This window comes from Argiope bruennichi, chromosome 10 (assembly GCF_947563725.1).
Source record: "Argiope bruennichi chromosome 10, qqArgBrue1.1, whole genome shotgun sequence".
Lineage (NCBI taxonomy): Eukaryota > Metazoa > Arthropoda > Arachnida > Araneae > Araneidae > Argiope > Argiope bruennichi.
Window position 1 is genome coordinate 4,315,711 of NC_079160.1, and position 16,814 is coordinate 4,332,524.

Below are 16,814 nucleotides of genomic sequence, written 5' to 3' on the forward strand. Positions count from 1 at the left end.
ATATACAGAATTTTTTAAAAATCAAGTTTAATAAGGAAGTGCAACTGAAGCAGTAGATAATAGTAATATACAATATATATATCAGAAACTATAGTGCCATATGAGTTTACCATCTAATAGATACTCATGTAATATTTTATGATGCATTCAGATGTAAGTGCAATGAATCTTACAGTTCACTACAACTCACAAAATGTTAAATTATCTGAATTCTTCAATGGTGTCTAAAGTAATATAATTTTGAACATCAAATATAAGTGCATGTACCCAATAAATGTATGTTTAAATTCTATAAACCAAAATTTGTTTACTGAGTTTACAAAAAATACAGTTTTGATATAAGACTTTTATCATGCTTTTATTACCAAGTAATAAAAAGCTAAAAAAATTTTCATATAAAAGCTCTGCTGCAAGCTTTATTTTGATTACATTATATAATCGAGAGTAAAGGAAATAAGAATTTCAAACATTTTAAAAAAATTCAACTGAACTCTTGTAAATTCAATTCAAATTAGAGTATCAATAATACTGATATTCTAATTTTACCCCTTCCTAAATGGAAATTGTAATAATGATGAAAAAGATGAGAACTTACTTTTCAAGAAATTCGTTATCAGTAGGAAACTTAAATTCCCAACCACGGTTAGTCTTATTTGCTAAAGGGATCATAATAGCTTTAAAGTCATCATCTAAGACCTAAATAATATAGAATAAAAATGTAAAATAACTAACTCATCTGAAAAACATGATTGGATATTTACAGAATACAAAAATATCCCACATATTAAAACACAAAAATATACTAAATATTTAAAATTCTGATAATTAATTCTAAATACTTTATTTAAAGTATGAAACTATTGTGAATACAAAAATAAACACTTAAAATAGATGATAAAGGAAATTTTAACTACAATTTAAATTTAAATTTACATGTATAAAAAATCTAAACAATAAAAATTTGTACATACATGATCAGACAGTGAAAATAAAAGTTTTCAGATATATAAAGCTGACTAGAAGATGATATTTACAAAAATAATCTAATTAATAAGGAGAGTATTTACCCTGTGGAGATCCAAAATTCCATATTTGGTTCTAATAAAAGTTCAGTTTAAACAAAAACATTATATAAAACACACATTATATATTGATAAGATATAAAATTGTTTATCTAACTATTTTTAATTTTGATTTACAATTCATTTTATAAAATATGGAATCAAATTTTAATTATTTTAATTGATATATTAATAATTAAAAGTTAGGAAATTATTAGAATAGTATAGCGTCACTGATCACATGTTAATGCCAGGAAATGCGAGAAAAATTAATAAAAGAATTCCATCTTTATATAAATGAAACAAGATAATGTACTAGTACTCTTCTGGATTCAAGTCATGATATCATTGGCTGATTATGGAGAAAAATCACCAGAATATCCTTGATAAGGTGAGCTCTTTGTCACCTAGAATCCCTTCATCTTTAAATCTTCATCTATAAATGTGCAGTATAGAAAATACAAAAACATACTACTTGTGCTTAGTTATAATAGCAAAACAACACCCCATAATTTTTATGTCGAAAAAGCAAGGAAAAGTTAAATAATTCAAAATTAACTGAAATAAGTATATTAAATGAATTTTTATATTTACATAAAAAAGCAATTTCTCTTTATTACTGTATATAGTTTAGCCAGACACATTTACAAGTTAAGGAGTGGAACCCCCCCCCCCCCCCCCCCGATATTAATCACTTTCTTGTGCCTTTTAATTTACAGTCAAGTAAAATTAAGGATATGGTTGAAACAAAACAAAATTATTAAGCTTTATGTTTTTTTTAATGTTTATGTTTTTCTTTAAAAGGAAACTGACTAACTGTTTGTTATGCCAATGAATGTAGAATGTTTATTTAATGGAGAACTCTGTGATGTATAAACATCCAATCATCATGTTCACTTACGTTTTCGCATTTAGATGTAATGTGTGCATTTTTCCTTGTGCTAATCTAATATATAAAATAATTTTTCTTTCGTCTAAAAGTATGTTTTCATGGATTTATTAACAACTGAATTACTAATTATTGCTCTTTTAGATGCTTAACACTGCTACAGGAAATAGAAAGTAAGTGGATCATTTTTTCACATACCTATAAATGAAATTTTATATTCCTAAAAATTAAGTACTTCAATTCATGGAGCAATTTGTAGCACATCTTTTGATTTAGAGCATTTAAGTATTTGTAGTAAATATCTTGAGGTTAGAATATTTAATGACATCTCCATGAAAGTTTATCATATAATATGTAGTTCATAGACCAAATAATAATCTTTCAGAAGTTCAACATACATATCTTTACTAACATTAAATCCACTTTCTACAGCTACATTATCATGAGATAGTAGAACTATTTTTATGACTTTCCAAAAAGTCAGAAAAATTTTTAGTCTCAAAATATCAGAATAGAAACCATCTAAATAAATTTCAAATTTCTTCATTAAATGAATCAAGATATTTGTTATTCACTTTTTTTTTTGAGGAAAATTTCAAATTGGACCTTTGGGCATTCTTAACATACAGTGGAAATTTGTACTTTGAAGAAAAAAAAATTGGAGCAAATCAATGACACAGTATTATGTGAAAAATGTATTGTTTTTCTATAAACTTAATTTAAACAAGGCACAGTTTTTAAAATAACAAAATTTTTGGAATACATTCAAATATTTTTGTAAAATTGTTCACAAATATAAAAGACTCTACTAAAAAGTGTCTTTGTTTTCAGTTTCGACAATCCACTGTTAAACAAGTAGCTGTCATCATTATTCCATTGTCAGTATTCTTTCTGATTTTTGGAAATGGGATTGATATATGCACACACAAACTAAACTTAAAAATCGCAAATGCTGTTGTTTAGTTCATAAAATAATAGCGATACTCTTTTATTCTTGCAATATTTAAAAATATTGGTAATTTTTAGATGAAAAAAATTAATTCCCTGTACATTTCCCATTTTTAAGGAAAATTTAAAAATTCCCTGCATTATAAATGATTTTTAAATTTCATGAGTTTTTTTTTATTGATTTTCTTGCTGTAGTGGCAACCGTGATAAAAACAAATTTGCATTCACTAATAGCTATTAGAAAAAGCATACATTAAGTCAAAAACCGATTTTTATGCAGAAATATGGGTTTACATCAAAGACATGCAGAAATGTATATTCACCGTATTACAATACACGAGGATTTTATTTATGACAAATTAAGTTAATTGGTATTGGATGCTTATGCTGCATTTACATTTTCAAAATTACATTTAAAAAAGAAAAGTAGCTACATGAATCTACTTTCTTCAAATGTAAAAAGGTAACTGAAATCAGTTATATTTTACAAAATGCATTATACTAGACACATTTTAAATATGATATTTTTGTGTTTAATATCATTCTCCTCATAATTTGATCAACTAATATATAATATTGATAGAATTTCATAATTCTACTATATTTTTAAATTAAATTGATGAAAATGAAACATAAACATATAGGGAAATATAAAATAGCGAGGATAGTACTGAAATTTACTTACTCGAATGGCAGACAAAATGTCTTGACGAGTAACAAATCTAGTTTTTGTAAATAGCCACAGCTGGAAAACAAATAAGATGAATTGATTAGGTTTAATAGATGGAAATTTCCACACCATATAAATACAATATTATGTATATTATATAATATCTTTTAAGAACTTTTTAAAAAAAATTTTAAATTTGATTTTTCTTCCTTCGATTAATTATAAGTTATCTATAAAAAGGTAACATCTACTAATGAAAATAAGCCATGTATGCACGCTGTGGTTAATAAAAAAAATCTAAAAACACAAACTTAAAAAATGATGAATTAAAATTTACTGGAATTTGGTTTCCTAAGAATAAATATTGTTTGCCGCTCTTTTCATGCTTTCCCCCTTTGCAAGACGCCAACATCTTGAGAAAGACATCTATGCAATTATAAAATAAGTTTCTTGAAAACTTTTGTCCTTTATTTTTATGACAACTTTGAATTAAAAATTAATTGTATTCAAACTTTTCTATTAAAGTCATTTGTTAAAAATTTTAATTAATAAAAATTCATCACTATTTCAACAAATTTGCAAAAGCATTATGATCAGAATTATCAATCATTAAAAACATTATCTTACTCTGAATTAAAAGCTTAGATGATGTATGCTTACATATCTGTAATATATACTCAACTAATTTATTTTCTGCTATCTGCAGAATAATATGTATTCATAAAAACTTAATCATTTCTTGAGAACTAAGCAAAATAAAATTGATATCTGAGAATTTCATGTTTTGTTTTCAGATCAGAAAAGGAGAATACTTTACAAATGAAAGAATGGGTATGTCAGTTTTCTCTATTCAATTGTTGGATATTATTAAAGTGAAAAAAAAAAAAAAACCTGTGAAGTATTGTTGCATTTTTGTGATGGCTTTTCTTTCTTAATATGCACACATTTTTTTCTTAATAGATGGCTCTAAAGAATAATAGAGTATACAATTTTGAGCCTAAATAATAGCTACTATTTGCATAACTTTTTCATAGTAAACTTCTTCTTTCTTATTTTTTCTATTAAAGAGTAAGACACTCTAAATGCAATAATCTTTCACTAATCCAACAGATATCAAACCAAATGATGATTTGATGAAATGAAAACACTAAATTAGAAGATATTTAACACAAACATATTTTAATAAGATATATAAATGTTTATTGCATAAAACATACAAATTATATAATATATGTTTCAAAATAAAATTCAAAATCTGAACAACAGCCTATTGTTCATGATATGCAGTGATTTATTGCTTTAAATTTACTGTTCTGAAATGTATGAATAAAGATGAGGGATATAGAAAGAAGAGAATACATTTTTGATAAATATAATGAGAAAATATAGTAATGCTTTCCTTTCTTGTAACCAGAAAACCAAAAGATTAATATGGTAGATTCTCTCTAATCCAACATGTATAGAACTCTGTACCTGTCGGATTACAGACAATGTCTGGATCGCTGAATTATACAATGATACATTTTTTTTTCTGTATGTGGAGAATAAGGTATTAATAAAGTATAATAAGGTAAGGTGAAAAATAAGTTGAGTAGAAATATGTTAATTAGACAAATCATATATTGAAAGGGCGAAAGGTTTTAAGCTTTAAATAGAAAGAATGACTAATCAAAGAGCATCAGACAGTTGAAACAGGCTAGAGAAAATGTTGAATTAGAGGCAGTCTATTGAACATACATTGCATTTAATTAACTGATTTTTTTTTTATTAATATGTGAAAAAAATTTTAAAAAATGTTTTACGTCTCTTTTTTTTACCTCAGGTCTTTTCAAAAATAGTAATTTCATTCAGAAATCAAAAATATTTTTTTAGGCTAAAATTCAAAGAAAATTCTTCCAAATAAGAGATATGGAAAGAGAATATTTTCATAAATATTTTATATGTAAAATTAAAAACTTACTATATAGTCTCTGGCATTAATTAACTGTTTTGCACTCATTCCTGTATATGGACTGACAGTATTTTCAGCATAAAGTAATTCACTGGAATGAATCAATTTCATTTAAAAAGTGTGCAAGTTTACACAATAAACAAAACTAGTAAGGTTATTAATTCAATATAGCTTTAATGTCTATAACTATTTGATGCTTAAAAATATTTTGACGAAGGATTCATAAACAAGACGTTATGCATATAAGAATAAAGTGAAATGAAAATGACAGTAAGTCTAGCAAACAGACTTATTGCCAAAAGTACTTCAAATAATTCAAAGCATAAACATGATATGCATACATGCATCTAGACAAATATTTTCAAATACAATTGGTGAAGCATAAAACAAATTTTACAAATTAATTTATGTTTCAATGTATTATTCAATGGTATTAAATTTCTTGGGTTTTTCAATACCCCCCCCCTCCAACATGCACAAACTCTTTCCAAGAAGAAAGTGTTTTACTTTTCAAAAAAGCAGTACTAATATTCTCTTCAGTTAACAATTGAAAATCCAGTATGATAAGCAAGACATATACATGAAGACAATGGCCTTCCACTTTATTTTCCCCAAAGAAGAATAAATTAGAAGTAGAAAATGTCAAGCAAGGAATTTTTTAAATTGTGCAACTTTTCAATAAATACTATACTACAGAATAACAGATATTCATAAATTTTCACAATCTGCAAAACTTTTAAATTATCAGTGTTAGGATACTATATATTCCCTGAGGGTAATACCACCTATACATCTACTTTAAGAAAACTAGAAAAAAGAAAAGGTAATGCCTTTCACAAATTCCAAATTTAAGAGAATAAAAATTTGAAATTCCAGGTAATAAGCAGATCAATTAATTCCTTTTTTATTCAAATTTCTTTATTAAAATTTTTCAACTAGATCTGGAAAGAAGGGGGTGGGGGTGGATGAGAATTTTTAATTTTTCATAACTTTAAAATAATTATAGCAATTAAAGTTTAGTATAAATATTAATGAACAATAATTACATGAATCCTGCCCATAACATCTTCCAAAGAGTACTATTTAATTTTTATCTGTGCAAATCCTCATGGTTTGGTAATATTATTTTATTACTTAATTTTATTTTCCTCTCTTTAGCATTCATATTTTAAATGCTATCAATATCAAATAATAGAATTTCAGGCTCTGTTTGTACTGAATATATTAATTTTTTTAAGTTTAAAAAAATTAAAAACATGGATTAGAGAGTTTATTTTGTTAATAAAGTAATAGATCTGACTAGAAAATTTTGCTTTCAGCCTTATTCATTATTGTCAATAAGCATTCTGTTACATATATATATATATATAAAATGTGTAATGCAATATTATCCCTCAAAAAAAGAAGACGCTATATTTCAAAAATTTAAAACATTTCTTAACACATCTGACAACCCTTTTCCTTTTAAACATTGAGTTAAAAGAAAAAAAAAAAAAAAAAAACTTTTCCTCACTTGGGGAAGTTTATTAATATACTATCATATTTTTTCCCTCTTATTCTTTATTGTATAAATAAAGGAATATAAAATTATATTCGAATTTTATTAGAGAATAAATTATATGGATATTAACAACTTATATGAAGCAAATATGAGAATATTGCAGGAAAAAAAAAAAAAGATTTTTCAAATATCAGCGTTTTAAAAAACAATTAAATATATATTACCTTTTCACAGCCCAGCATCCTTGAACTAACACACCAATTTGTTGTAGAAGCCTTTCTATTGATAATGTGTCTACATTGTGAGGAAGTTTCTCTGCCAACATTGAGAAAGTCAGTAGATGAGCTGTACAAAACAAATACATGCATTTAAAATTAACATATAAAAGAAAATAGAAATTTAATGATATAATACTAAAAAAAATAGGAATGTTACCATTTATCATTAGATGTCTTATTTGATCCGAGAGAGGTTTGTCTATCAAGACAGCTGCATCTTCATCTTTTGATGTTTGACATCCAGAACTATGCATGAAAGAAAAATGATAACAATTCTGCAATTTGTTAATGTGCAAATGCAATACAATATAAAATTCCTTAGGAAAAAGCATTTAAAATAATACCTTTTAAATTACAGAAATCTTACGCATGTTCAATTACAATTCTTGAGGATACAAAACATTTTATCTCTGCTTTCCACAAATGACAATATTACATAACAATTTATTGATAAATGCACTGTATACATAAAATTTCATTTGCACAATGTGATAGAGAAACTGTATATGATTATCTACATAATTATTCGATTATGCCATAAATAAAATTCACTTACAAATTAACACACATATAAACAATATTCAATACACATAAACTAAAATATACATACATTTTCTCATTTATTTTTCTTATTTTATTGCATATGAATGCATTGCCAAAAAATGCATTTATTTTAAAGTAATACTAAAACAATAACAGAATCTGTTTCCAGCTTCTAAAGTAATACTTTTAAAAATAAGCATGAATAATTATCAAGCATATAAAAATGTGTTTTTTTAATTTTATTTTTACAGAAATCATAAAAATATGAAGTTTCAAAATTACCCTTGGAATTGTCTCATAATTTTTAAAAATGCACAAATATATAATATATAATACAACAAAGATTCCAAATATCATCAAAAATAAAAATTCATATATATTTAAATAAATTGAATTAATAATTTAAAGAAATTATGTTAAAATAAAATACATTTTAAATTTAAGAATAAAAAAATGTTTATAGAAAAAAATGATTATATTAAACTGATTAACTTGATTAGTAATATTATAGATTAAAAATAAAAAAAATAATTTTAAAGAAATACAGCACTCAACTTAATGATTCTTTTTTGTTGGGTATAGGATGAACACCATTGCTTTTCAATTTAATATTTTAAAAAATACTGAGTTTACCCGCTTAAAATCAATTCAGACAAAAAAAAAAAAAAAAAAAAAAAGAACTCACAAACAATAAAAAAAAAAAAAAAAAGAAAAAAAGAAAGAATCAAAATGATATCTTACAGGCGAAGACATTCGGGCACAAGTTCTTTCAAGTAATCTTCTTTATCAATAATAGTGCTAGCAGTATCTTGATGAACTTGTGGACAGATAAGTTTTTCACATTCTGCTACAGAACGGATAGACTGTAGACAAAAGAAAAGGAAATAAAATCTTTCTGTAGCAAAAATAAACTTAAGTAAGCAATAAAACCTCATTGCAAATTATAAATAAAAGATAGATTTATGATTTGTACAACAAAACAATAGAAAGCTGTTAAAATATTAAAGATATTCATAAGTGGATAAAAGTATGACGACTCAGGAAAATGATCTTATTTTCAACATATTTTTAAATCTAAATTAATTCTTAAATTATTTTCTAATTTTTATCTTAAATTAGTTCACGTTAACTTCATCTGAAAATATTCTCTTATTTCCTGATCCAATTCTCATTTTTTTCTTTAATTATTTATAACATGCATTCTAAAAAATGGATAACTACTTATTTTCTCACACTCCAAGTGAAGGGATAAAAATTCGTAATGCTTATGACATTCATTTAAAGATACCCAAGATTCCCTTGCCAAAATTGATCAAAGAAATCCATATCAGAATCTCATAGTAAAAGCACCGAAGGAAAAAATTTCTCTTTGCTTTTATATTGTGATGTGAAGAGACACTAATTTGATCATCATTTCACTCTTGTACAAATTATGACTTTCATGGGGAAACAAATCACAGTTAAAATTTTAAAAGTTTCTTCTTTTCAACCAATACATTATATATATATATATGCATATTTTAAGGAATCTGTCAGTGAAAAGTAAAATTGAAACAGATCAGCTCCTGCACTGGATATATTTTGCTGTAGGATTATTCTGTATGTTTAGTTTCTTTATTGCAGTTCAGGTTTTTGAGAAAATTCTTTGTTTATTCATGGATACGTTTGTTCCTGATAATATGGATATTTTATTTACAATTCTTTATATTCTCTTACTTTTTCTGTTTTGTATCCTATAATTAAAAATGTTCCTCTGAAAATTACCAAATAGTATGTGTAAATTTTTCCAATTTTTCAGAAAATATTTTAACATAAAAAAATAGCAAGCAGCTAAACAAATGTTTGTTGCTTAAATATTTTTAAAATAAAATAAAAGAAACTACTGCAAAATTCATTGTTTTCATTTCTATCATTGCAGATAGAAAGAAAATAGTCTAAACACTTTTTAAATAGCTAGCAACACAATAACAGCAAAAATGTTAGCATGAAGTAGGCTTTATACTCTTTGACAATTATTTTAAGTGAGAGATTAAAAGGATAAAATGAAAATAATAAAAATAGTTTTCTATAAACAATAGAAGAGTAGATTTTAAGAAAATTTACTTATTGTCTATTTTTAATTTATAATTCATTATTGTAAATGTTATAGAATCTTAAAATAAACAGTCTTAGAAGTTTAATTAATTTAGTCAATTAATGACAAGAAAATAATAAAATAGCTCATTATTTTTAAAATGCACATAATTTTTTTAAAATTCTAGCATATCAAGTAGTGGAGTGAAAATTTTATCTGCACACATGTGAAATAAGTTAAATTAAACAAAAATATATAAAAAGAGTTTTGACTGAAGTAATTAATGTTAAAAAAGTTATAAATGTTAAGCTTATGCTTGTATGAAATAAGCTGAAACATTTATAGTATAGTTAATTCTTTAAGTGAAATGCATCTTTATGCTTTTGTATATTTTTAGGGTCAGAATATTGAGCTATTATTATAATTTCCACTTTTCAATTCCCATCAGCACACTGCATGAGTGAATAAAACCCTGATTTTATCCATATAAAAGTAGTTGAAAAAGAGAGAGGGAGGAGAAAAGAAGAATGTATTTAAAGTCTGAATAACTTTTTATAGATAAGATAGTTATAAAAAGATAAACAAGAAATATAACAAAAAGGAAGAATACAGTTACAACATCAACCATGGAGGATAGTATATCTGTTTACAGTAAAACAAAAAGCTTCATGAATTTAGATACACAAAGTACCTTTTTTTTAAAAAAATCAATCAAAGTATTTTTTCCTTAAAAAATCTGGCAATTCTTACGATTTAAAATAAGCCATCAACATAGCAAAAATTAGTTCAACATTAAATTAGCACCTTTAGAAAAACTAATCAATTTTCATAACAGAGAAAACAAATGTAAAAAAGTTAATAAGTGGTTGGTGAACAAATGATTGAGGCAACAAAAAATTAAGGAACAAATTATTCTCATGATTATAGGAACCATGATGTCACATACTGGATTGGCCAGTATCAGTCGTTTGACTAAATCTAAATTGCTTTCCACATTTCATTCACATTTTTTTTCATATTAAGATTAAATAAATTTTCAAAATGAATAGAAATGCACCTGCACTGGCATTCAGGACAATTTTTCAAATTCTGACACAGCCTTTATTTTTACATAGAAGAAGATTTGGCAGAATAGAGTAATATGATTTGACTCTGTGGGATTTGGGCCTTAATCAACAAGATTATGTCTATGGTCAAGATTAGGAGCTAGATGTGAATAGCAATGAGATCTATGAACTGATGGATGAACATATCAAGAACAATCAAAGAGCTTATGAAGCTGCATTCTGTATCATAGCAAAAAATGCAGAGGAGATTTGGTCAGGGCAAGACCTTTTCTTTGAAATAAGGAAGATGCTAAAGTATTAAAAATTAATGCATTGTACAGTGAGAAGCATTATTCTAATAAGGCAGTAATTATGCTTTCAACAAATTCATCTAAAGACAATACTGTGAGTCATTTTTTGCTAAATTTTGGCAAAATTAACCAAAGATAAATGTCTTTAATCAATTTTTATGTAAAAAATGTATATATTATAAATAATAAATTATATTATAAATATGTTTTAGTTTTTTTTCTGAATGAAATGCATTGCCCTATTTTATATGGGTTCCAATTGAAAAATAGGTTTGCTTAATTGGTGTTTTACATTACGAATAAGATTCATGTGTGTTAAGCTAGGTCTATGGTCACGATTATGGACAACTTTTATTTATTTTTATTTCAGTGTTATATTTTGTCATTTTCATTTATTACATTCTATTATTATTATTTTAAGATTATACATTATATATATATAATAATTTCAATCTATCCACATTTTCAAAAATTAATTACTTTCAAATCACTTCAATTCAACCATTTTCATCACATTCCCAAAGTACTTTCACTTTTGAAATGTGTGATTTCTGCATCCCAGAGTCTAATTTCTATAATTTGAACAATCAAAAGTTAAGTTGCACAATCATGTGAAAATCAAATGCTTGTTCCACTCTATTAGATCCCTTTCTCAAACTTATATAGCCTCTGAATGCTTTCTCATTAATCTTGTTTATAATCTTTTGCATTGCTATGGCAAGAATGTAGCTGAGTTTCTGACCATGGTAAAAACAAAGAACCTTTAAAACCATTAAAGATATATTCTGCTTAGTAATGAGAGAAAAAAAAAGGATAAAGCCACGGTTCTCTCTAACTTATTTACAGAAAGAACGTTACATTACATGTATATACTATATGAAATGCATTTTCTGAAAAAGAAGCAATAAATGATTTTTAAAACTATTTCTTTATTCTCCTTTATAATGTTAAAAAAAATGCTCAAATTTTAAATGCTTTTTAAAAGTTTTTTGTTCAAGGCAAAATGCCAGAGGAAGATGCGAGATTGCATTCAGAAGTTTTCAGAAGTTATATAGCTTCACGAGGAAATTACTAAATTTTAATTGACATAGCACTGATTTTAGTCAACAAAAACATTCACAACTCAGAAGTTAAAGCAAATCATGAATTTGAATAAATTGAGAGTATTGTATATATAGCTGTAAAAAACAAAATGAAACATTTTTTTAAATCAGAACAGAAAAAAAAAAAAAAGTAAATGATTAACATTACGGGAAATTCTTCAATGAGGAAGATCTTAAGAAATGTGTTTTCCAGCACAAATGAAACAAAAAATGTTTCCATCTAGAAACCAAAATAAAACGAAAGATGCACAAATGAAAACTAAATGGCAATAAAAACTGTTATTAAGAAAATATAAAACCATTTCTACAAAAATATTAAATAAAAAGATAAAGGAAATAACTGAAAAATTACTAAATTTCCTCCTGTAAATACAATCATGTGAATTTTTCATGTAATGTTGTGCAATGGTCAATAGTCAAATAAATAATATGAAGTTGATGGTTAGTATATTATATATTAAATTAAAGTAATTTAATTTTTAATAAAAGTATTCTATCTGTTATGTTACAGTTTAAACATATCTATGTGTATGTGCATGCATGTGTGTAATAATTTGTACTCTTAATATTAATTATTTTTAAAATTTTGTATGAACCATTCAACCAATAATATGTAAGGAATTTTGTCTGCCAACATTGCAAAAAAAAAAAAAAAAAAAAACCACCAAAACACTTGTTTCAGCTAAAATTTTGGGAAATTTCTATTCAAAAGCTATAAATAAACTCCATACATTTCCATAACCTCTTCTTCCTACTTCCAGTTCTCATCCTCTTTTCCTGTTTGGCGTGTGACAAAGCCTGATTATATTTTAACAAAGAAATTTTAATCTCTGATGAAAACTGAACACCTTCCTTAATAATTATGAATGGGCAATAAAAAAATGGTTTTAGTGAAATTATCATCAACATTTCTTTTACAAGAAAATATTTCATATTACATATGTGTGTGTGAGTGTGCATAAAGAATTCTTACCTCATGCTTGTGATAATTGAGATTAACCCAAGGTTCATTGGCATTCTTCTGTTGGAAGTACTGGTAAGATTTCTGCCTGATCTGCCGATCTCTCTCTGCATTGGGTCCCTCAAAACGCATTGTCACAGCAACTGCTTCTTCCTCTTCACCTTCATTTTCACCTGTCAATGAAGCAAGCATACCACTTAATAATAAAAATTTTAAAGATTTCCATAATTTTTTTTCTTTTTTGGATACTGAAAAAACTACTCTTTTGCATTTCCCATAAGAATTATACAAGCACTAAATAATAGTTTACAACCATAAAAACTTTACAGCTATAATAGTCTGAAAATACAGATATTCTTGATAATGAACAATTAATGGCATTAATATAGTGTTTCATAATTAATCTTTTGTAAATAATTTATTATATAAGAGAGAGAAAAGACAAAACAAAAGAATTGAAAAAAAATAATATGAACAATTAGGCAGAACAGAAATAAGCAATAAACAATTGAATCGTAATGAAGAAATTCTGTTCAGATATCCAAAAAGACGAAAAGATTGAAAAAAAAAAAAGCCAAAAAGAGGTAATACAGAAATCAATACGAAAAGCGGAGAACAAAGAATTCAAATGTGAAAATATTTTAACTACTTATTTTCTTATTTATCTCTGATTTGCAAACAGTAAAAATGTTATCAAATTAATGAATATGTTAAGCACAACAATAAAGACAATCAGTTCATGCCAAGAAACAACTATTCTGAATGTTTGCAAATACTAACAATTAGCTTAATAGAGAAATCAACGAACCAACCATGTTTTTAATGATAAACCAACTTAATGTTTGAAAAAGGTATTCAAGTGTTTTTTGAGGTTGGGAGTTCTGTTTGAGCTAATGTTGGGAACGATTGTTTTCTCTCTGTTCCTTGTGCCTTCAATCCTTAGTCTTCAACTGTGTGTTTTTTCGCAAGTGTTATTGAAAGTTTTTCTCTTTAATTTGTATTGCTGACAGATAAAGTTGTCTATCATTTTATTTTTGTAGATTTAAGAAGGTACTCCACCGGGCAAAAGAAATTTAGAATTCATCTCTTCACCACACTTGAATACCGATACAGTTAATAGTAATTATTACTGTAGAAGCAATAAAACCACCAATGAGCATGTTATGCATCTCGGACTAAACCAATATCAAGAAATTAATGTAATCCTGTCGAATACAGGGAAACTGCCCCAATTAAACCCATTCCTAGAGCAAGGTTTCATCAAAAACATAATTAATAATTAGATACATAAGCTAATAATATATTAATTTTATTTCACGACTGTTTTAAAATGTTAATACAATATATAACATTTTTATTTGCTTTCTTTAATATATTACTGTTTCAAATTAGATGATATCTCAATACAAATAATAAATTAATAATTCTTTTTATTAATCGAGAACAAGAATAAGAAAAAAATAATTTAGTTATTTTCATTTAGCTCACAATGTAGGATACTATAAACATGATTTTCTTTTTCTTTATTTAATTAGGTTCTAAAATTTATGATCAGTTCTCAGAACGATGAATGTACAAAATTTAAACATCTTTGAATCATCATTTTATCCAATAATTATTCAATTCAATTTTCACAGATGAAGTTGATAATTATTTCAAATCTTATCAATTTATCATTCTTACTAGAAAAAAAAAACACTAGAAAAAATTGATTCAACATCATAAAAATATACCCAGCAGCTTCCTTACATCCACTCTTTAAAACATACAAGATTTGTTGGCGGGAGGGGTAGAAAACAGTGATAGTTACCAGCATTTAAATTCTTTTTGGTTGAAGTATCAATCTTATCCATGTGGGTATAACCAGGATTCACTTCTATGATGGAACGTAAGGATGTTAAGTACAGTTCACCTAAAAGAGAGAGAGAGAAAAGGCCAAAAAATAATTAAAAACTAATTAGCAAAAATAACAATTACAGCTCAGTATAATTAATAAAAATATACAAATGAATGAGGAAGTATTTTATTAAATATAAAAAAATAAACTGTATAGCAAGATCCAATAACATTACGCTCCATATAAAATTACATACTGTTTCAGGATATCTTAATTTTTTAGTAATTTCATTTCTGATTTTCCCTTTCAGGTTAGAGCCAGTTATCAAAGATTTTCCTGAGGTGCAAAATTAACATTCATGCCGCCCTTACTAAGACTGAAGCTGCTTTTTATCTGACAAGTATAGTTTTTCTACAAGAAAAATCATCATGTATAGAATGAATTTTTATTGTGTTTCCAATTCTTTTTAAAAGGCAAAAATACAAACACTTTCATCCATTTTTTTTAATTGGCAGATTGTTCCAAATGATAGAATCATTTGTCTGATGCAGTCAGCAAATATTACTCTAATTCAATGATTTCTTTGAGAATATGGCAAGGATTTCATTAGGACATTAGCTTCAAAATTGGCCGAGAAAGAATTAATCTAGTTGCTCAGAGCTGAGACTCCCAAAATGGCACAAAATAAATGGTAGACAATAGACTTTTTCAAGTTATATATTTCATGTGTAACATCCATAAGCACAGAACTTTAAAAACCTTTTTTCACTTATGTTGTTTCCTAAGCTGGTGGAAAAAAAGAAAAAGATTCTTTATTCTGCTTTCAGTAGAAAATTTCAAAAGTACTTAGAAAAGTCTAAAAGAAAAAGTTTCTAAGAGAAATTTAATGATCTTAAAGCTTTTTCATGTGATTTGTCTCTTCCTACAGATCCACAGTTTATGAAGTCATTTTATAACTTATGGAGATTAAAAGAGTTTCTTTAAATAATATTGCAAAATATATGTATTCACACAAGCACACAAATTTCATTTATCTTCTACACACATATTTCATAGCTAAGAAAAACAGCAATTAATATACTTAATTCAGTTTTGTAATTCATTTATACAATCAATATTACTTAAATGAAGTTTCATTATTTCTCTCTGAACAAAAATTATATTTTCAGTAAAAAATTAAAACAAAAACTAGAAGTAAAATACAAATAATACACATTTAAAATTATTTATTTCATGCCGATTAATAAATTAAAATTAATAACTTAATGAATTATGATTAATTTTATTCATTATCATATTACAATTTAGAAACATGAAAGTAATAGCAGCTGACTCTTATTAAAAGCATTATTCTGATGATACTATTTAAGTAAAACAATTTAAAATATATATAGTTGTGAAATGAGATAAAGAATTTCCACTATTAATAACCTTTTTTTTTATTTATTAATTCTTTATCCATAGGAAAATTTTCTTAAAAATTCTTAAACAAAAAACATGTTGTTTTTCAAAAATTTTCAGATGTGGTTTACAATTATATGACTGTGCATCTCCTTTTACAGAAATTTATGTAATTCCAAAACAATTCTCAAACAGGCAACTGGATGATAAGAATTACAAGTAATTCTATTAAATCAATAT

The 16,814-nt window shown here is 25.6% G+C and overlaps 1 protein-coding gene across 3 annotated transcripts in view; it reads right to left on the reverse strand.

Annotated features, from left to right (window-relative positions):
* The window catches only part of LOC129988764 (DNA-directed RNA polymerase III subunit RPC5-like), a 44,570-nt gene that overhangs the window by 15,312 nt on the left and 12,444 nt on the right, over positions 1–16,814 (reverse strand). For all 3 annotated transcript variants that reach the window (XM_056097030.1, XM_056097029.1, XM_056097031.1), the window contains 8 exons: positions 15,147–15,248; positions 13,349–13,509; positions 8,583–8,704; positions 7,456–7,544; positions 7,245–7,365; positions 5,529–5,610; positions 3,584–3,643; positions 596–696 (listed from right to left, as the gene is read on the reverse strand). In XM_056097030.1, the coding sequence (XP_055953005.1) occupies positions 596–696; positions 3,584–3,643; positions 5,529–5,610; positions 7,245–7,365; positions 7,456–7,544; positions 8,583–8,704; positions 13,349–13,509; positions 15,147–15,248 (838 nt within the window). The remainder of the gene's footprint in view (positions 1–595; positions 697–3,583; positions 3,644–5,528; positions 5,611–7,244; positions 7,366–7,455; positions 7,545–8,582; positions 8,705–13,348; positions 13,510–15,146; positions 15,249–16,814) is intronic.